The sequence below is a fragment of the Budorcas taxicolor genome, chromosome 2 (genome assembly GCF_023091745.1).
Source record: "Budorcas taxicolor isolate Tak-1 chromosome 2, Takin1.1, whole genome shotgun sequence".
Classification (NCBI taxonomy): domain Eukaryota; kingdom Metazoa; phylum Chordata; class Mammalia; order Artiodactyla; family Bovidae; genus Budorcas; species Budorcas taxicolor.
This window is the reverse complement of record NC_068911.1, coordinates 177,703,504-177,726,300: the sequence shown is the minus strand read 5'-3', so window position 1 is coordinate 177,726,300 and position 22,797 is coordinate 177,703,504. Positions and strand designations below refer to the sequence as shown.

Here is a 22,797-nt window from a genome sequence, read left to right as displayed (position 1 = left end):
CAGTATTGAATGAGAGGTGTGAGAGTGACCTTGGGTAGCCTCCCCCCACAATGGCTTGAAGCGGGGCTTGGGCTCCCAGTCAGAGATTCAGGCCGTGTTGTGGCGCTGAGAGTACCAGATCCTAACCACTAGACCAGTGGTCACAGACAAGGGCTCTGGCCCTTCAGTTTTGCAGAAAAGGATTCCCACAAAGACGGAAAGTAGTGGAACAGGTATTTTTTAAGTGGGAAAAGAGTCCAGTACATGTGGATAGATGCGCTGGCAGATTCAGAGAGAGAGGAGAGTCGCGCCCTTGTGGAGTTTGGATTACTTTTATCAGGCATGTCTTCCGGGTTTCCTTTGGCCAATCATTTCGATTTGCCAGGTTCACAGTCCACAGATAGTATATCTCAGGCTCCTCCCATGTGGGCGCACGCATCTCTTAGCCAAGATGGATTCTACCGCAAAGGCCTATGGGTAGAGTATCCCTTGATATTCCCCTTTGACCTCCAAGAAGCCCTTCTGTGCATGTGTGGTTGGGAAGGTCTCCTGACTTCGAGAATGAGGAATATGTGGTCTGGGCAGGGTCTGGCTACTTCTCTTCACTGTCCTGCTCTCCTCATCTTGGAGTTCCGGTTCACAGGGAATGACTGTCTAATCAGTTTGCTCTGGTGGGACCCATCTACCTCCTGCCTCAAGAGCAGACATCACTGCCTGGTTACCAATCTTAGAGGGAGAATTGTTTCACTATTAAATATAATGTCAGCGATATGTTTTCTGAATATGCCCTTTTTCATTTTGAGGAAATTCCCTGTTCTTGTTTTGCTGAGGGTTTTTTTTTTCTTTCTCCTTCATGAATGGGTATTGAACTTTGTTCAATGCGTTTTCTGCATCTATTGAGATAATCATAAGTGTTTTATTCTTTGACGCTAGTATGTGTGAATGCTAAGTCACTTCAGTTATGTCTGACTCTTTGGGACCCTAAGGACTTGTAGCCCACCAGGCTCCTCCTCTGTCCATGGGATTCTCTGGGCAAGAATACAGGAGTGGGTTGCCATGCCCTCCTCCAGGGGATCTTTCCAAGGGGATCTTTCCAACCCAGGGATCAAACCCCTGTTTGTCTCCTGCACTGGCAGGCAGGCTCCTTACCACTTGCACCACCTGGGAAGTCCCTGGTGTTAGCACACTCAACTATATCGATTGTTTTCCTGCCACCTTGCAGGCCCCAGAACTCAGCTCTGTGGTTTTCTTGTTGGGACTTGCCAAAAGCTCCAGCCAGCATTTGTATTTAAGTACTGAAAGAACTCAAGCGAAAACACCTTTCAGGAATGAAAGCAAAATACTTTGTTCTGACAAAGGTTGGGGAGAATGCATAGGAGCCAGCTCTCACTATGGCAAATATTTGGAAAAATTCTTTAGAAGGAAGAAATGTTGGATTTATACACACACAAAAAGAAGAGTGCTGGAAATGATAAACGTGAGGATAAAGATAACTTTTAACCTTTTTTCATGTTTAGCCTTTTAAACAGATAAGTGAGTTTTTATAAAGTAAAAAATACACTTACTATATGACTCAGCAGAAACTAACCCCAGTAGTCTTCATGAACCTACCTACAAAAACCTTTGACCAATAGAGTTGACTAACATCAACTGATTGATGTCACTGCAACACTGGTTGCTTTGCAAATATAAAGCAAACTGTATTCTTGGGATGAAATGTAACGTCAGGGTGTGTTATCCTCATTGTATATTAGTGTATTCGGTTGGCCAGAGGTTTTGTAGGTGGGTTCCGGGAACAGCCTCGGGTCTCCCTTGAGCCAGCCCAGCGTTCTGAAGCAGCCCCTCAGCTCTCCCTGGCCTGTCAGGAGGTCGACCTGCCCCGCCGGGCTCGCAGCACCCTGTGTCTCTGCCCCTTGCTCCTGATAAGCGCACTCCATTCCGAAATGCTCTCTGTCTGGAATTTTTTTTTCCAGCCTGAGCTCAGACTGCCTCAACAGATTCCAAATGCACTCATCAAACCATGCAGTTCAGGCAGCGAATGGCCACTGTACTTTAGAGACGACATCCTCTAAGGTTCTCATGTTCAGTTCAGTCTCAGGCCACAGTGCCAATCCCTGTATCAACAAGCCACAGAATTTTACGGAACACTCCCTCCACCTCAGCATAAACCTCTCAGGTTTCGTGTCTCCTCCCTCAAGGCAGGGGATGCGTTGGCACAGAAGAGCTATTATTCTTCCTTAAAAAAATAGACTATAGTTCTGTACTTGATCTTTTTAAGCTATTTCATAGACATCGCATTGAATCTTCTTGGGTCAGTTTTGGATTTCGTCATCTTAAGCAACAGAATTTTGGGGTGCTTTGCTGTGCAACAATAATTTTTATATTATGATTAATATGAGCAGGTGGAGAAGGGAACGGCAACCCACTCCAGTATTCTTGCCTGGAAAAGTCCGTGGACAGAGGAGCCTGGCGGGCTGCGATCCGTGGGGTTACACGCCTGAGCATGCGTGCACGAGGGTGGAGGGAGGTGGGTTGGCAGCAATAAGCTGGTAGAACTAAAAGAATTAGTAATAATAATGCGAGGAGGGTAATAACCCCACTTGGGGAAGCATCCACTTTATTATGGCTGAAGACAGAGGAGGGTGTCTTTGTTGTTAAATAAGACTTTACCTGCAGGGTGTGTGTCTGCTTTCATTAACAGATGGCGAGTAGGACCTTCCTTTGAACAGAATCTCTTTTCAAGAATTATTTATCTATTTATGGTTGTGCTGGGTCCCTTTTTTTCACATTTTTAAATTTTTTTATTTTTAAAAATTCTTATTTTTAATTGGAGGCTAATTACTTTACAGTATTGTAGTGGTTGTTGCCATACATTGACATGAATCAGCCATGAGTGTATAGGTGTCCCCCATCCTGAACCCCCTCCCCCCTCCCTCCCCATCGCATCCCTCAGGGTCGTCCCAGTGCACCAGCCCTGAGCGCCCTGTCTCATGCATGGAACCTGGACTGGCGATCTCTTTCACATATGGTAATATCCATGTTTCAGTGCTGTTCTCCCAAATCATCCCAGCCTCGCCTTCTCCCACAGAGTCCAAAAGTCTGTTGTTTACATCTGTGTCTCTTTTGCTGTCTCGCATACAGGGTCATCGCCACCATCGTTCTAAATTCCATATGTATGCGTTAGTATATGGTATTGGTGCTTTTCTTTCTGACTTACTTCGCTCTGTAGAATAGGGTCATTTCATCCACCTCATTAGAACTGATTCAAATGCATCCTTTTTAAGTGCCGGGGCCTTGGCGCTGTGCGCAGGCTCTCTCTAGCTGTAGAGAGCGGTGATTCCTCTTGTTGCAGAGCACGGCTCCAGGGTATATGGGTAGCACATGGGCTTAATAGCCCCGTAGCTTGTGGAATCTTCCTGACCAGGGATTGAACCCATGTCCCCTGCATTGCCAGATGGATTCTTAACCCCTGGGCCTCCAGGGAAGTTCAACAAAGAGCCTTTGACTGGTGGGTTCGTCTGAATTTCCCAGCTTAGCCCCTTTCACCACCTGCTGCTGCTTGGCCCACGAACCACCCCCGGCCCAGGGTGTGATTTTTCCGCCCTGGGCATGTTCAGAAAGCAACCACCAGGCCTGGGATTGCGTTTCTTCTCCAGTCTTGGGTACTTCCTACGTGGAATAGGGACTTGATGGGGGAAATGGGGTTCCTGACTGCCAACACCACTCCCATCAAGAAGGAGACCCAGGAGCAGAGTGGAGAATCTGAGGATGAGCAGAGGACGGGAGCAAAGGAAAGTCGCCGATGAGGTGATGTGTATTAAAATGCCTTGCAGCATCCTGGGGGGTTTTATCTTTCTTGGAAGGTTTTTGTCCAAATTATTCCCTTTCTGAGTATCCAGTGAGATAATTCGGACAGAAAATCCACCTCAGGGTGGACGGCCCTCTTTCCCTCTGTCATGTGGGAACGTGAGGGCCGCCTGCAGCCCCACCGAGAGGTCAGGCTGGGTGACCCCCCGCCGCCTCTGCCCCGGGGGCTCCAGCTCGAGGGTCCACCCCTCGGGCAGGAAGGCGCAGGCAGGGAGGAGACGAGTCACAGCAGCTGAGAGAGAAACCTGCGGGGCCCACTCAGTGACTGGGCCACAGGCAGGGCTAGTGCTGGCTTTATTCAGACGGGAAGCACCCCAGAGGGGCTCAGCCCAAGGCGTTACACGTTGTGAAGGCACCTGGGAGGGAGGCAGGGGTCTAGAAAAATAACGCGTGGATCCAGACGATGGAGGACGACCACGAAATCAGCTTAAGGCAAAGGCCGGCCAGGGAGAGAGCAGGAGAGGCGACGGGAGAGGGAGACACCTCCGGCGCCTGAGCCGGGCGGGGGCCTAGCGGAAGTAGCTGGGACAGTCGTGGGCGACCAGGCGCCAGGCCTGATCAAAGGCCTGCACGACGGCCGGCTCCAGGGGCCCCTCCTCAGTGGCCGCCAAGTTCTCTTCCAGCTGCTCCAGGCTGGACATGCCCAGGATGACCGCGTCCCCGTGGGCGCCCTGCAAGGGGAGACGGCCGGACGTCACGCACTGATGCCCCACAGAGACCCCATTGCACACACCCCCGCCCAGCCCCGCCCCTGCCAAGACCTGGGGTTGGGCAGACTCTTTATACCCTACGTAGCTGTACAAAGCACTCATGATGCCTTCAAGGACCGTAACTGTGTGACCCCAAACCCATCTTCTTCCGTCCTGCTGCCGCCAACGCTCACCCTCATTCAGACCTCAGTTTACAGCCCAGTTCTGCCATCAGCGGCTGTGTAAACTTGGTTTAGCTTTTCAACCCCCAAGACTCAGATCTCAGTTTTCACCGTGCTTATGGGAATGAGAAATTACACAAAGCACCTAACTCCCATCTATCGAAAACCTGCTGTATACATGCCAGACACTATGCAACTGTGCACGGCTGGAGAAAAGGTGTAGCCAGGAAGACGGGGACACCAAAGAGAGGGAACCCCGACTCCCCCAGAGGAGCAGGACCAGCAAGCTATATATGAAGTCTGTGACAACTTTCTCTTCCATTCAGAGTTGTGTGCTCATCAGTAAAACTGGAATAATCCCACTTCTTCAGGCCTAAGCAATCGTTCAATCCATGCTTGTAAAGCCCTCGCGACAGGGCCTGGTTCTTCGGCAGCTACCCAGAACAACAGGAAGGCTGCCTGAGAACTGGACCAGAGAGATTTCAGAGGGAAAAGTGACTTAGAAATCATGCTGGCTCCTCAAAGAGAGCGGGGGCAGGGCTTCCAGGGATGGTGCGGGCGGTGGGAGGTTACCTGGAGCTGGGAATGGTGGTACATCCACCGGAGGGCGGCTGAGGTCATGCTGGGGGCGCTGGTGCCATACGCAGCCTGCAGGGCCTTCTCCACCAGGGCGATGCCCTCGAAGTGGTGCTCCTTCCAGTAGCTGGACAGGTGGGGACGGTAGCACGGGGTCAGGACCACGGGTCACACGGGGGGCCACTGCCTAAGAGCAACCCAGGAAGCCCCCGCAGCACGGAGGGGCCAGGGTCCCCTCGGGCAGGGCGTCTCCTGCTTTTCTGGGCAACAGAACCACCCAGGACGCTGGCTCCCTCACCAGAGACCTCAAGGATGTCTCTGCTCTTAAGAACTCAAACCCTGCCCTTACTTTACCTGGAGAAACAGGAAGCCAGGACGGGGGCACAGCCCGGCCCCAGGCCTCCTGTTCCTCCATCTGGGGCCCTGTCTTTCCCCCTTGGCAGGTGACCAGTTTTCTTAGGCATGAGTTATGACTTGGAAGGTCGGCCATAAGGCCCAGGGATCGGCATTCCTCACGGAGGTCCCAAGAAAACAAAACGAAGCCTTGCCAAGGGTTTCCTAATTCCTCCAGGAATCAAGAGAGCTAGGTCCAGGCAGCAAGGGAAGGCCCCGAAAGGAAAGCAGCCCCAGGGACGCCCCACTTTCAGACTGTGGGACCCCTCCCACTCTGCCCGTCCTGGCCCCGTCTGCCCCCAGCTCACCGATTCCTGTAGACCTCTGCCCAGTTGTTCCCAAAGAAGCGGCCCACGGGCTGTTTCCCGTCCTTGTCCTCATACTTGTACCTGCCGGTCAGCAGGCCTCCTGCGGAAAGGCTGCAGTCAGACCCCAGGCACTGCCCCAGAGCCCGTCTGGCTGGAAGTGGGGGTGATGGCGGGGAACCAGGACGGATGGAGGTCCTGGCAAACCCCTCCCCTTCCCAGGCCTGGGGCCAGGCTTCTCCCGGGTCAGGAAGGGGCAGAACGGGGTCAGGAAGGCCCTCCCACCCAGGGGAGCCTGTCCCCGCAGCCAGCCCGTACCAGCCAGAGGGTTGTAGGCGTAGAACCTCAGTCCAAAGCGCCGGAGGCAGGGCAGGAGCTCCGTCTCCACCTGCCGGGTGGTGGCGTTGTACATGCCCTGCAGGCAGAAGGGCCAGTTGAGCGGGGGCCCGGCCGGGGAGCCCCAGCCTGCTCTCAAAGTCTTCGGTCAAGACCCCCGGGACCCAGCATGGTTTCCAAAGTCACTACTGGTGGACGGGGAGATGGGGCTGGGCCCCAGGGAGGGACGGCGGCCTGGCTCTGCCATCCCACACACATCCGCAGGCACCAGCCATGGGCTGGGCCCCAAGCTCTCAAACACACGTGGACCTGGTGAGCTCTCTGCTTCGAGAGATGTTAGAGTCGAGTTAAAATCAAAGCAGAGTGGACGCTCCTGATGGTTCAGTGGTTAAGAATCCACCTTGCGATGCCAGGGGCACGGGTCTGATCCCTGGTAGGGCAACTAAGCCTGAGAGCCGCAACCGGAGAGTCCGTGGGCCACAATGCGGGTCCCGTGTGACGCAGCTGAGACCCGAGGCAGCCAAACAAGCAAGCAAGCAAACAGGACGGGACAGATGAGCAAAGGTGGCTTCTGTGATCACGGCAGATTCTCAGAGATACTTGCTCAATGCATAAAGCTGGGGTCTGGAGACTGGAGGACCCACTGGGCTGTCGGGAAAGCCTTCCAGAGGAAGAGGTATCTAAGTGACACCCAGGCACTCCTTCCAGGGAAAAGGGGGAGGCGAGTTTGGGCTGACCGCAGAGCCAGAAGCAGGCAGGAAGGGGGGCCTGGGCATGAGGCCCCGGGGGGCCGTCTACAGGCTGGGAGCAGGGGAGTGGGAGAGGGCGGGCGGCACAAGAAGACCTGGGATGGCAGGTGCCCTGGAGTCGGGCCTCTGCAGCCCCGGCCTCACCTGGTACACGGTGGGCAGGATCCAGCCGTGGCTCCTGCACAGGGTACAGATCTCAGCCACCTCCCAGGCGGCATAGTTGGAGAGGCCGAGCTCCACGAACTTGCCCTGTCGGGGAGAGGCCACGGTCAGACTCCCCCGCAGCCTAGAAGGCCAGACCCAGAGACTGGAACCCTGGGTGTGGGGTCCGTCCCCTACTCTGCTCCGGGACAGCCCTGGAGCCTCTGCTCTCTGGGCACCAACAGGCCAGGATGGGGAGTGGGGGCCGCCCTCACCTCCTGGTGTAGCTGGTGGCAGGCGCGCAGCGTCTCTTCCACAGGCGTGCCGTGGTCCGGCGCGTGCAGATAGAAGAGGTCGACCCGGGGGCACTGCAGCCGCTGGAGGGACGTCTCCAGCTGGGACCGGAGGCTGTCAGGCTTCAGCGACTTCCCCTCCCAGGGATTGGCCTTGGTAGCAATTATCGCTTTGCAGGAAGAATGTAATGGTTAATATAACCACTTGCTAGCCACGTGACCCTGGAGAAATTACTTAGATTCTCTGAGTTTCAGTTCTCTAATCTACAACACGAGGGTGTCCTCATGAGGATTAAATAGTGCCTCATGTGAGCTCCTGACATTCACTGCCGCCATTAGTCACCACTGCTGGCTGGTGAGCCTGGGGAAGAGCCCAAGTATTGGAGATGAAGGAATCACACTCCGGTCTCTGCCCTCAAGGCGCTCACAGGCTAGAAGCTGATGTTAAATAGGAAAGTGCAGTGCAGGCCAGAGCAGACCTGCGCGTCCAACTGAGGAATTCCAGGGAGGGCTTCCTGACCCCCGAAACTGAGTCTCTAAAAAGAGTCCCAGCCAACAAGGGAGCACGTTTGGAGGGAGGGAACTTGGGCAAAGGCGAGAAAGTACAGTAGGTGGAATACTGAGTTATAAGAGCGTGAGCCCCAGGCAGGGAGCGCTGGGACACGAGACAAGAGAAGGGGGTCCAGACCCAATTCCAAAGGGTTTTCTCAAATCCCATCCATTGTTCAAAGGTTTCCTGACTGAACCAGTCAGCTGCACCACAGACAGAACATGCCTGGAGATGGAACAAGTATACACGCTGCTCCAAGAATTTGGGAAGAGATGCAGCTGCGGAACACGGCCCCCGGCAGGTCCACGTGAGAGAGAGGAAGAAGGCGAAATGAGCGGAAGGCAGTGGCAGTCTGCCTCTCCCTTCTAGACTCCTGGAAGCATGCACCCCCACCCCCAGCAGAACAGGAGAGTGCTCTGTCATGCGAGCAGCTGGGAAGTGCTGTGAGGAATGCCTTCTCTCTGGGCGTCTCTGGTGGCCCAGTGGGTTGGACTCCGTGCCCCCACTTCAGGGGCTCGGGTTTTGATCCCTGGTGGGGAACTACCCAGGCCTCAGCCTCGCAATGCAACAAATAACGAAAATGGGAAGAATGCCAGCGCTCTGGATTCTGTCCTTTCCACACGTGGCAAAGGCAACTCGGTGGCTCAGAGGGGAGGACCAAGTCCCTCAGCTTCCAGCCCAGATTTTCTCCGTCCCCACACCTGTCAGTCCCCCTGCTGCACTCTTGGTGTGAACTCTGCCTGGGTCCCACGCGAGGACTTGGACTCAGTGAGCGCCTGGCCTCAAAGAAGGAAGTGGGGGAGGGCCGGCGGGAGAAAAACCAGCTCAGGAACCAGATTTTCATTAGCCAAGGGAGGCAGCCAGGTGAGCTAGAGCGTGGGTCTGAGATGCACATTCCCAGTTCCTGCAGATCCACCAAGCTGTGACTCTAAGGCGAACCCAGAGGGCACCACCCACAAGGGCTGGGAAGGAAGAGCCTCAGGATGAAACAGAGGAGGCTCGTCCAATGGCATTAGGCCGATGAGGGACCATCCCTCCACACACACACATCACTCAAGCCACACCTGCCTCCAGGCCACCCTTCCACACACCAGGCCTGGCACAGCTATGCTCTCTGCCTCTCACGCCCCTTTCTCTCATTCTCTGCCCAGCAAACTACAACTGGTCCTCGAGGGTCCAGCTCCGGGGCATTCTGAGCCTTTCCCAGGTCCTCCTCCTGCCCCTCACGCCTTCCTCCCTTAAAAGTGCTTCCTCTTCTAGGCTCCTCTGCCATCATTTGCTTCCGTCTTCCCCACTAGACGACGAGCTCCCTGGAGGCGGGTTATACCTCCGTAAGAAGCTGGCACGGGGCTACAGAAGTGGACAGAAAGCCCTTACCCCCTCTCTCACGCCCCCCCACTCTTCAGCCCACCACCCCTGCTCTCCCAGCCTCGCCAGGGGCGATGCTGCAGCTCTCAGTGGGAGAGCCAGCGGTACTGCCAAATGAACGAAGTCTAGGGCCTGATGAAAGAAAAGGGAAGAGGAAAGGGAGTTCGGGGGGGGGGGGGGCGGCGCACCGGCAATGAAGGCAATGGGGAGAGGGGCGCAGGCCGAGCGCCTGGGGACCGGTTACGCGCACCGGGCAGCGTAGGAGGCGGGTCAGGGCACAGCTCTGGAGACCAGCGACGTAAAGAGGAGCACCAAGAAAGCAACAGAGACAGGAAAGCGAGGACTAGGCTAGGCTCGGGTAAGACTCTGGGGCTACCGAGTTGCAACCCAGAAGAGCGGAGGGGAAGGTGGTCCGGATAAAGCGCTCTTCAGCTGTCCGGACCGGATGCGCACGGAGCTCGAAGAGCGAGCGGGGGGTCCACAAAGCTGCGGGACGGCGAGGGGAGGTCGGCGCCCCGGGAGCGGACGGAGCTGCCGGCCCTGGCCGCTGCGGGGGTGTGGCTGGGTCGGGTTGGCGTCCTGCGCACAGATCCGCGCGGCACGCGGCTGGGTGAGGACGGGCGGTCGGGGCGCCGGGCTTTACCTGTGCAGCCGCTGCCGCCCAGCCCGAGCCCCAGGCCGCCCAGGATGCTCTCGGACCGGCCGTCGTTGTACATGAAGGCCGTGTCCAACTCAGCGTGGCCGCGCTCCAGGAAGGCGCGCACGGCCGCGGCGCTGGCTGGCGCGTCCATGCGGCGCCCCATCTCCATGGTGCCCAGCACGGTGGCGGGCCGGGCCGGGGAGCCAGAGGAGGCCCGCGGGGACCGAGACATGGCGGCGGCGGCGGCGGCGGTGCGCGCCCCGGGCAGCTGGGAGCTGCGAGCGCAGCGGACGGCGGCGCGGCCCACCGCGCGAGTCAAGGTCCTCAGCATGAGGCCGGCGCCTGCGCGCTCGGGCGCCTGGGCCCCGCCCTCTCACGGCTGGGGCGGGGCCCGGCGTAACCCCGCCCCTCCGCGCTCCCGGCTCGCTGGCCACGCCTCCAGGGACCGCCCCCGCCGGGAGCGCCGTTCGGGAGGCGGAGCCACGCAGCTCCGGGGCGTGGCGAGGCGGGATGGGACGGGGCGGGGCCTCTGATCAGCTGACCCAGGCAGAAGCCGGAGGACCGAGAAGCCTGGCGGTGCGGACGATCTAGACGCGGTAAGCCGAATTTGAGGCTGGGGCTGTGAGGGGCCGGGGAGGGGACCGCGGGCCTTCGCTGCCATATCTTTCCAACACCTTCCTCCAGGCCCGGGACGGTCCTGAGGGCTGCTGCCCCCACCTTGGGGCTCGAGATCCTGGAGCCAGGCTCTCTGGACTGGAATTGGCAGGCCCTCGGGGGCCCAATTCCCCACCGTCTTCCCCATCAGAAGCGACCATCACGACCTCTCCGGCCAGCCTTGCACAGAGGTTAGGGTCTGGGTCCGTTGTTCATCTCCCGACCCCGGCCGACTGGCCCCTTTTATTCTGACGGCTTTGTTTTTCCCCCAGGGGAGGGGGCCTCGCGGCGAACGAGCGCTGAGCCCAGCGGCTTCCCTATGATTATCTTCACTAACAGGCTGCCCCGTGCTGGGCTGAGTCACTCGAAGGGAATTGTGACCGACGACCTGGAAGGCTGGAATGGGTGGTAGCCCCTAGCCGGGATGCTCCTCCACTCAGATGCGCCCCAAGTCTGCAGGGAGCCTGGATTGCTCCCTGTTACCACATCCCTAGGACAGGTTTCCATAGTGCCTACATGGGCAGTCTGCCTTCGGAAGTATGAGGGCTGGCGTGGTCTTGTCTATTCAGCGCTTGCTGAAGCCCGCTGTTTGCCAGGGACTCTGTGTGGGGGAGGGGAATGCTTCCACTAGAAGGGAGTAACACCATCCCTCCTTATTCTACTGAGTGTTTAATCTGTGCCAGGCACCATTCTGATCGCTCTGCCTGGATTATTTCATGTAACTCTGCAGCTAGCCTCCCAGGTGGATACTTACATTATTCCCCATTTTACAGGTTGGGACTCTGAGGCCCAGTCACTTGCCCAGGAATTCTACTCTAGCAGTCGTCAGGCAGGTCAGTTCCAGAGAGCTTTCAATTAGGTCTCGCTTCCTCCCTTTGTTTCTCTCCCTTTCTTCCTTCTTGCCTTCCTTTCTCTCTCTCCCACCCTCCCTCTCTGACTGTCTCTCGCTGTGTTTTGAACCTTTACCGTGCAGCTGTTGTGTCTAGGTTCTAAGAATAAGTTTCCAACTAGGATGACAGAGAGGAGTGAGCTTAAAAGCGGTGGTCCCTGAGGACTGTGATGAGCATTCTTCTGGTGTGTGGAGGAGGGCAGGGGAAGAGATGACAGGTGCTGTCCAGCCACCCCTGTGAGGCTCCTCTGTATTGAGAGGACAGTTTAGAACTGGTCTTAGTGTCTTTTTATTATGCCCTTCAGGGTGAGGGAGAAGCCTGGGGGAGGAGACAGCCTAGACCTAAGTCTGGAGACCTGGGAGGAGCCTCTGAAGGTCCAGAGGGAGGGACAGGAGATGGGGAGGGGCATCTGGAGTGCCCTGGGGCTCTGTCTCAAGGCATTTGAACTTAGCTGGTAGATGAAGGTGGCTTCAGCGGCGAGCTCTCTGTGGCTCAGCTTGGGATCTGGAAGAGTTGCTTGGCTGTTGCAGGGGATGCCTTTTCCAGGGCCGCCGTTCTCCAGATGTGATCGTGTACACAGAATCCGAGGGCTTGGACTCTGCTGGGGAAGCTTCTTACATCCCTGCTCCCCAGCCCAGCCCCACGGATCCGGAAGTTCAAGCATGTGGCCTTCATGCTCACAGGCACCCCTGATCGGCTAGCCTTCAATAAAGTTAAAAGCACCACCAGCATCAATAAGGCACCCCTGAAGTACAGCTGCTAAAAAAAAAAACAAAACAAAAAAAACCCTGTTGTGGTCTTCATCACACCTACAGACCTGGGCAACTTTTGTTTCAACCCTGGATATCCATTCACTCGGTGCTGTTGGCCGAAAGGTAGGCCCAGGCTGGCTTCCTACTTGGATCAGAACCTGTGAGTGACAGGCTCTATACGCAGCGGCCCTCAGGGGAAAGCACCTTCTGTTCGGGGCTCAGGTGTGTCTCAAAGGTGTGTATCCTGAACCCAGAGCTGTACACGGCCCTGTGCATGGACAGGGGACCACCCACCCAGAGACCTGGGCCCTGTGAGCCGAAGTACATCCCTCAAGACACCCCTCCCTCCCTCGCCAGGCATGTGTCCACCTTTCTAAAAAGAAATAATTTTATTGTATTTTTGGCTGTGCCGGGTCTCCACTGTTGGGCCAGTGGAGGCCACCCTCTCGTTCTGGTGCTCGAGCTTCTCATTGCAGTGGCCCCTCTTTTTCAGTTTGCTGTCTGTTCTGTTTGGCTCTGGCTGGTCTGGGTCTTCACTGCTGCGCAGAGGCTGTCTCGCTGCAACATGCCGAGCGCAGGCTTGGTGGTTGTGCACAGCCTGGTCTGCAGCATGTGGGCTCTTCCTGGCCCAGGGATCGAACCCGTGTCTCCCGCATTGGTAGGTGGGTTTTTTTACCACTAAGCTGCCAGGGAAGCCCTCCACCTTCTTTCTTCCTAGGAGTGGATAGCCAATCCCTTTTCCAGCAGAATTTCCCGACCCCCGAATTGAACCCTGGTCTCCTGCATTGCAGGCAGATTCTTTACCAACAGAGCCGTCAGGGAAGCCGCTCTTTCTTCACTCACCTGGTGAAAAGACGGGGGGAGAGTGGCCACGGGGTGCTTGAGATGCTAGTCTCTCATTCTCAGTCACTCCTGTGGCATCAGGCCCTGGGCTAAGAGCTTTGTGTGTGTTTTATCGGTACAGCAACTCCAGAGCATGAGCGTCGTTTTCCTCAATTTTTACCCAGACTCAGACAGTTACTTGCACAAGCCCACTCAGCCTTATCTTTAAATGAGGACAGTGTTTCCCTTGCAGAGAAGTTAATGAGGATGGTGGTGTCCTACCCTGATGACCTGCGGTGGTGTGTGGGTTCTATTGTACAAGAAGAGGGTGGAGGAGGCGATACAGGGGTAGGGTGATTGGGGAGCAAAAGGATTGATTTTGAGGTGCCTTTGGCGCCGCAAAGTCACCCTTCCTACCTGGACTGGGTGTCAACCTGGAGGCTGCATGTAAGATAGACGGCTCCAACCTCAGCTGTGTTGAAGGTCAGGGTGGGCCACTGAGGCACAGGAAGAGGCTTTCAGCCCCGCTTGCGAGGCCCCAGAGGGACTGCGGTGAGAACCAGCCAGGCAGTGACCTGCAGTGCCCTTCCGCCCAGCTCCGGGCCCGCTGGCAAGTCACATTAGCGCCGAGAGCCTGGAGCCTCCTGAGAAAAGCAGCGGACTCGCTTCCTTTCCCTGCCTGCTGCTCCCTGATTGCTGCGGCCTCAGCAGTTCCAGGGTCCAGCAGGGAATCTCAGCCCATTCGGGCAGCTGTAGCAAAGGACCATAGTCTGAGTGGCTTAGAAACAAACATTGATTTCTTACAGTTCTGGAGCCTGGGAAGTCCGCAGTCAGGATGCTGGGAGAGTCAGTGTCTGGTGAGGACCCACTTTCTAGCTCACGGATGTCTGTCTTCTCGCTGGGTCCTCAGCTGGCAGAAGGGCCAAGGGAGTTCCCTGGGGTCTTTTTTTTTTTTTTAAATAAGGGCACTGATCCCATTCATGACCTAAATACTCCCCAAAGGCTGCACCTCAAAACACCATCGCCCTGCAGGGCAGGTTTCAACACACGAACCTGGGGGCAGGACATAGGACTGAGTCTGTAGCCTTGTCTACGGGTGTCGTTTTATGAGGCTCCTGGGCCTTCTGACGCTGACAGGAACTGAAAGTGGCTAGAGAAGGCCTCATCCTCAGTGAGGAAAGCCCCTCTGAGCGCAGTGAGAAAAGGGGAAGCTTTGGCTGCAGGAGGCCCTGGGCAGCCCTGCCAGACCACACGAGGGTGCTGCTGTGCCCAGGGACAGAAGTATGGTGCCATGAGCGCTTCCTGCCTGGGCAGCCCCGGCAAGTCGCTTTCCCGGGTCCTCTTGGACGTATCAGTAGCCCCCACTTCATAGAGGTGTGGGGTGTGTGCATCCGACTCTTTGTGACTCTTTGGGCTGTAGTCTGCCAGGCTCCTCTGTCCGTGGGATTTTTCAGGTAAGAATACTGGAGTGGGTTGCCATTTCCTCCTCCAGGGAATCTTCCCGACCCAGGGACTGAACCCGTGTCTCCTGTGTCTCCTGCATTGGCAGGCGGGTTCTTTACCTGCTGAGCCATGAGGGAAGTTGGTGTGCAGCGAAATGCGGAAAAGCTTACGCGGTGCTGAGCACACAGCTGGCGAACCACTCAGCGATCAGGGGTTGATCCTGCCCAGCAGAGACGCTCCGGCAGCCCCGCCTCCTCTCCCTCCCCTGAGACTGTCACTTAAGCAGTGACGGTCTGGGACAGACTCTGCTCTGGGACAGGCACCTGGAGGGGACTTCCCTACCCACCCCTGCAGCCAGCCAGCTCCTGGCATTGGTAGCGGTGAAAACAGGGAAGTGGCTCCCGGCTCTTGCCAGCAGATTCCCCTCACACGCGGGCTGCTGGGAGAACGTGGCTTGGGAACGCCAAGCTTGAATTCCAGCCACCCGTGTAACCTGGACTTACCTGGTCTTTCTCCGCTGCTTAGAGCATTGCTCTGACAACGTACTCTTTCTTTTTCTTTTTTCTTTTGGTTGCACCATGTGGCTCTTGGGATAGTTCCCTGAGTCCACCACTGGATCAACAGGGAAGTCCCAGGGACAGTCGTATTTTTAATTTTTCTGGCCACGTGGCTTGCAGAGCTTCCCTGACCAGGGATCAAACCCGGGCCCCCTGCACTGGAAGCATGGAGGCTTAGCCCCTGGGACCCTAGGGAAGTCCCTAGCCGTACCTTAAACGAGAGAATGTACCTAGAGCAGCACGATTTACAAGAAGAAAAGGTTGGAAACTATGGAAACGTTCAAGAGTTAGAGCAAAGGTGGCACTGTTTGAGGGCTCCGTCCTCCCCGCTGGATTTATGAACTCACTGAACCCTCACGAGTGTATGGGGTGGAGGGAGGCATTGTCATCACCCCATCCTGCAGATGAGGAGACTGAGGCACGGCGAGGCAGAGCGGCTTGCCCGAAGTTACGGTGTCCACAGGCAGAGCGGGGACTCGCACGCACCTGTCTGACTGCAGAGCCAGTGTGTGGCCACTTTGATCTCTGTCCTGACTGTGTCCTGGGGCTCAGGGGCTCCATCAGGGCCAGGCAGGAAGCCTGGGGTGGGCTTAGAGTGGCAGGACCACAGCGAGGACCGGACCTCCTGAGGCTGAAGGTTCCTCTCTTCTCCCGCAGAGCCGTCTCCTGCCTCAGCACAAGGCTCCCTCCCTTCATCCCTCCGCAGCCATGGTGTCGGTGAAGCTGGGCCCCGCCAACTTCTCCAGCTGCCCCAACGGCTCCAGCCAGTGGATATGGGACGTGCTCGGCGAGTGCGCCCAGGACGGCTGGGACAAGGCCAGCGTGGGCCTGGGCTTGCTCTCCATCCTCTGCTTTGCGGCATCCACCTTCCCGTGAGTAGCACCAGGGCTGGGTTGCACGGGGTGGGCAGGGGGCTGTCCCGAGAAGGGGCTGCCTGGCTGGCCCTGGGCCTCTCCAGACTCACGCCAGGTGGGCACCCCCCAGCCCTGCTCACTGACTTCCAGCCCCCCCCGAGGGCCCTGCAGCAAGCCCCTCTGTAGGCCTCACCCAGAGCTCAGCCATGCTGACACGCAGATGGTAGTCATACCACCTGTTCACTGAGTTCCCCCGTGTACCCAGCTCTTTTCTAAGAACCTGACGTATTTTCACCCTATTTAATCCTCATAAGCTGAAGCGCTGATACTTTGGCCACCTAATGTGAAGAGCCCGCTCATTGGATGAGTCTTCCCTAATGCTGGGAAAGACTGAGGGCAGGAGGAGACGGGGGCAACAGAGGATGTGATGGTTGGATGGCATCACCAACTCCATGGACATGAGTTGGAGCAAGCTCCGGGAGTTGGTGATGGACAGGGAGGCCTGGCGCGCTGCGGTCCATGGGGTCGCAGAGAGTCGGACACAACTGAGCGACTGAACCACAGTCTCCGTAACCACCCTGTGAAATGCGTACAGTTCCTCTCCGATCTTTACTGGAAACCCAGAGAGGTTAAGTAACTGGCTCTGAATCGCACATCCAGTCAGAGGAGGCAGAGGAGTGGAGGACTGGGGCGCATCAGCTCGGCCTCTGTCCTGAGAGTGTCTGGGGAAGGGCACGCCGTGATTACAAAACAGCGTGGCCACTGCTGTGGTTGGGGAACACCAAGCCGGCGGGACCCGTAAGTCCCCTCACTGCCCTGGGCCTCAGTTTTCTCATTTGTAAAATGAGGATACTGTTCCCTACCTCACAGGGCTGCTATGAGGATCGCCTTTACACACTGTGCGAGGGAGTAAGGGGGGCCGGGGGCCCAGGGAGGGGTGAGGTCAGCAAGGTCATCAAGGGCCCGGCAGGGTAAGAGCATTCTCCACCTTTAGGGCGTGTTACGATCTTTCTCCTCTGGCAGAAAGAGAAGTGGTTTAACTGAGAGATCGTTCATATGCTGTGGAGTTCGCCCCTTACGAGTATCCGTTCACGCTTTTAGTATCTGCAGAGCTGTGTGACCGTCACCACAGTCCGTTTTAGAACATTTTCACCACCCTGCAGAGAAAGCCGGGAAGAAAGGAGCCGTCCCTCATTTCCCTCTTAAAGCTCGCGGCCCAGCCGCCACTCCGCTCCCTGTCTCCAGACGCCCCTGTTCTGGGCGCTTCACATGAGTAGCTCATGCGGTGATGTGGCCTTCTGCGACTGGCCTCTTTCGCTCAGCATGCCTTCAGGGTTCATCCATGTTGTACGAAGTGAGTGTCAATACTTACTTGTTTTCTTAAAAATATTTATTTTTATTTTTTAAATTTATTTGATTGGCCGTGTCGGGTCTTAGTTGTGGTGCGTGAGCTTAGCTGCCCGACCAGGGATCAGACCCGCGTTCCCCCGCATTGCCAAGCGGATCCTTAACCCCTGAACCGCCCGGGAGGTCCTAGCGCTTCACTCTGCTTCACATCTGAAGAGCAGTTTGTGTGTGTGCGTTTTGTTCATTCGTGCACCCATTGGTAGACACGTGGGTGACTTCTGCCTCTGGCCAGTGTGATTGAGACCGCTCTGCAGGTTCCCGTAGGCGTCCTCGTGGGACGTGTGTGTCTGCTTCTCCTGGGTGTGTGCCCAGGAGTGTACGGGTATACTGGGTCACTTGGTGAGTGTGTTCGGTCTGTGAACTGCTCTTTGTTTCCTTCTGGCTGTGCGGGGTCTTGGCCGCTGCGTGCAGGCTTCTTTAGTTGTGATGATCGGCGCTGCTCTGGTCCAGGTGTGTGGGCGTCTCGTTGCAGTGGCTTCTCCTGTTGGACTGCGCAGGCCTAGTCACCCCGCGGCGTGAGGAATCCTCCTGACCAGGGGCCAACCCTACGTCTCCTGCGCTGGCAGGTGGGCTCTTAACTCCTGGATCACCAGGGAAGTCCTGTCTTTAATCTTCTGAGGAACTGCCAGACTGTGTTTCCAAAGCGGTTGCACCATTATACGTTCCCACCTGCAGCTTAGGAAGGTCCCAGTTCCTCTGAATCTCCATCAACACTTGTCATTGCCCATCTTTCTGATCACTGCCATCCTAGTGGGTGTGAAGTGGTACCTCACTGTAGCTCTGATTTGTTTCCCTGGTGGCTGGTGATATTAAGCAGCTGTCCGTGGACTTATTGACCACCTTCTCTTCTCTTTGGAAAAAGGTCTATTCAGACTCTTCGCCCACTTTCCAGTTGGATTATTTGTCTTTTTGTGGTTGAGTTCTTGGTATAGTCTAGGCATACTTTGCCAAGATTTTCTCCTGTTCCGTGGGTTGCCTTTTCACTTTCTGGATGGTGTCACACGAAGCACAGAATTTCAAAAACTTGATGATGCCCAGTTTGTCTAGTGTTTCTCCCGTTACTCAGACTTTCGATGTGTATGGCTGTGTGCTGTGTGGCTTCAGCCCTGACTCTGTGACCCCGTGGACTGTAGCCCGCCAGGCTCCGTCCATGGGCATTCTGCACCAGGAACACTAGAGTGGATTGCTATGCCCTTCTCCAGGGGATCTTCCCCACCCAGGGGTCGAACCCACATCTCTTATGTTTCCTGCCCTGGCCGTGCTTTTGATGTAATTTCTAAAAAATGGTGGCCTATTCCTGGTAAAGAAGATTCACCCTTATCTTTTCTTCTAAGAGTTTTATATAGATTTCTCGAAGTCTGACACCAGTTCTGATGTGTGTCTTTTCCCCACACAATCAAGCAGTCAATTCTTACACTGTCTACGCCTGAAGACAGCTTCAGATCCCACAGATTAAGGACCCAGTCCTCCAGGTCCCAGAATAGTGCTCTCTTCTCCCCTCTTCAGAGACCAGTCCAGCGTGTCCCCAGTGCTTCAGACCTCCCGCTGTGGATCGGGGGTTCCCCCACCCCTCCTCAGGTTTGATTAGTTTGCTAGAGAGGCTCATGGAACTCAGCGAAGTGATTTTTATAGAGGCTTTATTACACAGTCATTGGTCATTAGTGACTGGGCTCACTCTGTAGCCTTTCTACCTTCTGGAGGTGGGTGAAGGGGGCAGGACAGCCCCCGCCCCCAGCCGGAAAGGCTGTCCTAACCATCTGATCACACAGTTGGTCCTTACCCTCAGGCAACCTAAAGGCTTTCCAAAAATCAACTTGTTAAGGCTACAAAAGACGACTCTCTCCCTCTCTCTCTATTTTTCTCTCTTTCTCTCACCCCTTAGGACATTCCAGGGGTTTTAGTAGCTTTGTAGGGAGCAGGGAAGAAAACCAAATATATATCTTTCTTGTTATAAATCACGGTATCACAAATCAGCTCTTGATGTAGAGCTTTGGTTCAGCTTGAGCTGTATTTCGTATGTGGTATAGAGGTAGGGGTCCAACCTCATTCCTTTGCACGTGGCGCCCAGTTGTCCCAGCCGTATGTGGTATAGAGGTAGGGGTCCAACCTCATTCCTTTGCACGTGGCGCCCAGTTGTCCCAGCACCAGGTGTTAAAAAGACTACCATCACCCTCTGTCCCCGCGTGCTGCTGGGAGCTCGACTTGTTTCTCACTCACCTTGTCCCAGCTGCCACTCCGGATGTGCCAAAAGAAGGCAGAGCTCCCGTTAGAGAAAGGGGGAGAGGGCCAGGGAGAGACTGGAGGCACAGAGGCTGCCTCGGAGGCTGTGCCAGGTGCTGGCAAGCGGTGGGGTCAGGGCGGCCGGCTCGGTGGCCTTGAGGAGGCAAGCTGGCCGGAGCTGGATGACCGGTGGAGGGAAGAGAGGGGCCTTCCATCCTAGGGTGAGGGCGTCTCCAAAGCCACAAGGAGAGGGCTAAGACGTCTCCTTTCCAGCAGGGCATGATGCCAGCCTTGTGCCTGGCTGATTAACCAGGGACGGGGCATCAGAGGCTTGGGAGAAGCCCCAGGTGAGGATGGAAAGGCAGCCACCTGCCTGCTTCTCCTTGGGGCTCAGCCTTTCGTGAGGGTGACGGAACGGCCTGTCCCTGAGACGTACGGAGACTCAAGTCACTGTGTCCCGGGAGGGACTTCACTCGGGGCCGTGTCAAACTTACGGGCCTCCTCAGGGCCAGGCCCTGACGGGACACGGTCCCGTCCCTCAGCAGGCTGGAGTCCGGCAGGAGGTGGCTGGCGCGGACAGCGCTGTCTTCCGAGAAGGGCCTGAGGAGGAACTGAAGTTTCCTGAAGGGCTGTCTGCTGAGGCGAAGTTTGGGGGAGGAAAGTGCAGAGGCGGGGGGCCTGCAGGCCTGGGGGCCCGGTCAGGATGTGCTCAGGAGGGCGGGGGTCCTTGCTGAAGACAGTGGGAGGCTCTGAAAGATTTTGGCAAGACGGGGGTTTTAGAAAGATCCTTGAGGGCTTCCCTGGCGGGCCCGGGGGTTAAGATCCGCCTTCCAGTGAGGAAGCCTGGGCCCGACCCCTGGTCAGGGAACTAAGAGCCCACAGGCCATGCTGTGTGACCAAAACAGTAAATAAAAATGAGAGAGAAAGAGAAGGAAGGTCCTGCGGGGGAGGCTGGAACTGCGGGGCGCTCGGCAGGCGGCGGCGGGGGAGGCCCAGGGCCCGGCCCAGCGGCCCGCTTTCTGTCTGCAGCGATCGGGATGAGGTCCTGTTTAGCTCTTCCCTTTTACTAATTTCAATACACGCAGACGACTAAAGAGAAGTAAGCAGCAGGTGGCCTTCGCGGAACGACTCAGAGCAGGGCTGGAGCCCGGGAGCCGGGATATGAGTCCTGGTTCCTGGACTTTCCACCCCCAGAGAGGCCCATCAGCGACAGGGACTTGACCCCTTGGCATCTGTAGTGAGACAGCCGCAGCCTCGCCCCTTCTCTGATGCCCTTGATGATAACAGGCACAGGCGAGGTCTGGCCCATCTTATCTTCCATCTCCCTGCAGATAGGGCGGCGGCCACAGCCATCCGTCCTTCACGCCACCCCCCACCCCAGACCCCTCCATAGAAGGGAGAACCCTGGGTCTCTGGGACACAAAGCGTCGGGACCCTCTGAGCCCTGGTCCCAGTGAGAGCCTGCTCTGGGGGGAATCTGTACCCCACCTGACTCTAGCAGGATGCACATCCCAGAGAGATGGGCTAGAAGGGATTCCCCAGTGAGAAGCCCCGAAGGGCAAAGATGCCACCCAAGGGGGTCGGTCCCCAGTGACCCCTGTGCGGCCGCGCCCCAGCCCTGGTCTCCCACATCTACCCTCCACATGGTTTCACAGCTCTGAGCACACGTCTCCCTCCTCCCCCACGACCCCCTCCTCCCCAACTCCCTCCTCTCCAACGTCTCCCTCCTCCCCTTTGCCTCCCTCCTCCCCACTGTCTCCCTCCTCCCCCACGACTCCCTCCTCCCCAACTCCCTCCTCCCCATTGTCTCCCTCCTCCCCACTGTCTCCCTCCTCCCCCACAACCTCCTCCTCCCCCACGACCCCCTCCTCCCCCACGACCCCCTCCTCCCCCACGACCCCCTCCTCCCCAACTCCCTCCTCCCCAACGTCTCCTCCCCATTGTCTCCCTCCTCCCCACTGTCTCCCTCCTCCCCCACGACCCCCTCCTCCCCCATGACTCCCTCCTCCCCAACTCCCTCCTCCCCATTGTCTCCCTCCTCCCCACTGTCTCCCTCCTCCCCCATGACCCCCTCCTCCCCCACCACTCCCTCCTCCTCCCCGACTCCCTCCTTCCCTACGTCTCCCTCCTTCCCATGACTCCCTCCCCCATCCTCCTCCCCCTCCTCTCCCTCCCCCCATATCCCCCTCGTCCCCCACGACCCCCTCCTCCTTGTCTCCCTCCTCCACCCACGTCTCCCTCCTCCCCCATAGCCAGTACATCAAGGCCTGCAAGACGGGCAACATGGACCAGGCCCTGTCCCTGTGGTTCCTCCTGGGCTGGATCGGCGGAGACTCCTGCAATCTCATCGGCTCCTTCCTCGCTGACCAGCTGCCCCTGCAGGTGGGCCGGTCCCCAAGCAGGGTGGGCTGCCAGGGACAGCCACGGCAGAGGCATCCTTCCATCTAGTGAGGGCCCCCCTCAGCCTGCTGCCCGACGTGACAATGGGCTGGTCACTGCCCTCCTGTGGGCCTCAGTTTTCCCATCTACAAAATTAGCACATCAAACCGGAGGATGGCTGGGGTCTTTGACCTGAGATGCTAAGATCCTGATGAAGCTTTCAGGGCCTGGGGCCCTGGAGGAGGAAGCTTTCCCCATGGGAAGCCTGGATCTCACCCTTCTCCTGTGACTGGGTGGAGCTGAGACTCGAAGTCGGGACCCTCTTGTCTCCCCAAGGGGCACCGTGAGGAACTGCTCCAGGGTCAGGCCGGACGGCAGCCTCCACTTGACTGGCCCGTTTCGTGCTGCCAGGCCCTGCCCTGCCTGATGTCTAGCTCTGCCAGGTTAGGAATTGCCACCCCCTCCGCTCCAGACCTGCAAACGGAAGTCCCGAGCGGAGAAGCCCAGGGTCACCCGGCCGGCGTGAGGCCGAGCTGCCCGGTGCTGGCGTGTGGCCCCCAAGCCTGGGACCGCCGCCAGCGCCCTGGCCCACCCCCTCTTGCAGACCTACACGGCCGTGTACTACGTCCTGGCCGACGTGCTGATGCTGTCTCTGTACTTCTACTACAAGTTTAAGAAGCGCCCCTCTCCGTGTGAGTACGGGAGCCCCTGGGCGAGGCGGGGAGGAGGCAGTGTCCCATTGCTGGTGACA

The 22,797-nt window shown here is 57.1% G+C and overlaps 2 protein-coding genes across 2 annotated transcripts in view; one reads left to right on the top strand and one right to left on the bottom strand.

Annotated features, from left to right (window-relative positions):
* Positions 1-4,079: 4,079 nt before the first annotated feature.
* AKR7A2 (aldo-keto reductase family 7 member A2) lies at positions 4,080-10,399 on the bottom strand. Its single transcript, XM_052652102.1, has 7 exons — positions 10,072-10,399; positions 7,493-7,680; positions 7,221-7,325; positions 6,310-6,406; positions 5,995-6,094; positions 5,291-5,420; positions 4,080-4,517 (listed from the first exon to the last, which is right to left on the bottom strand). Exons 1-7 carry the CDS (start codon positions 10,397-10,399, stop codon positions 4,356-4,358), a joined length of 1,110 nt encoding a protein of 369 aa, XP_052508062.1. The 3' UTR covers positions 4,080-4,355.
* Positions 10,400-11,136: 737 nt separating this feature from the next.
* Positions 11,137-22,797, top strand: part of SLC66A1 (solute carrier family 66 member 1) — a 17,626-nt gene continuing 5,965 nt past the window's right edge. Inside the window, exons 1-5 of the mRNA XM_052664346.1 lie at positions 11,137-11,221; positions 11,496-11,555; positions 15,844-16,058; positions 21,920-22,049; positions 22,651-22,738. Of these exons, the coding sequence (XP_052520306.1) occupies positions 11,147-11,221; positions 11,496-11,555; positions 15,844-16,058; positions 21,920-22,049; positions 22,651-22,738 (568 nt within the window). The 5' untranslated portion in view covers positions 11,137-11,146. The remainder of the gene's footprint in view (positions 11,222-11,495; positions 11,556-15,843; positions 16,059-21,919; positions 22,050-22,650; positions 22,739-22,797) is intronic.

Excerpts from the sequence above, each read along its gene's own strand:
- AKR7A2 (XM_052652102.1), bottom strand. The coding sequence starts at position 10,399 with ATGCTGAGGACCTTGACTCGCGCGGTGGGCCGCGCCGCCGTCCGCTGC. Across the intron at positions 6,407-7,220 it reads TCCTGCCCACCGTGTACCAG|GGCATGTACAACGCCACCAC; the intron begins GTGAGGCCGGGG and ends TTCTGCCTGCAG. Across the intron at positions 4,518-5,290 it reads ACCACCATTCCCAGCTCCAG|GGCGCCCACGGGGACGCGGT; the intron begins GTAACCTCCCAC and ends CTCCCCTTGCAG.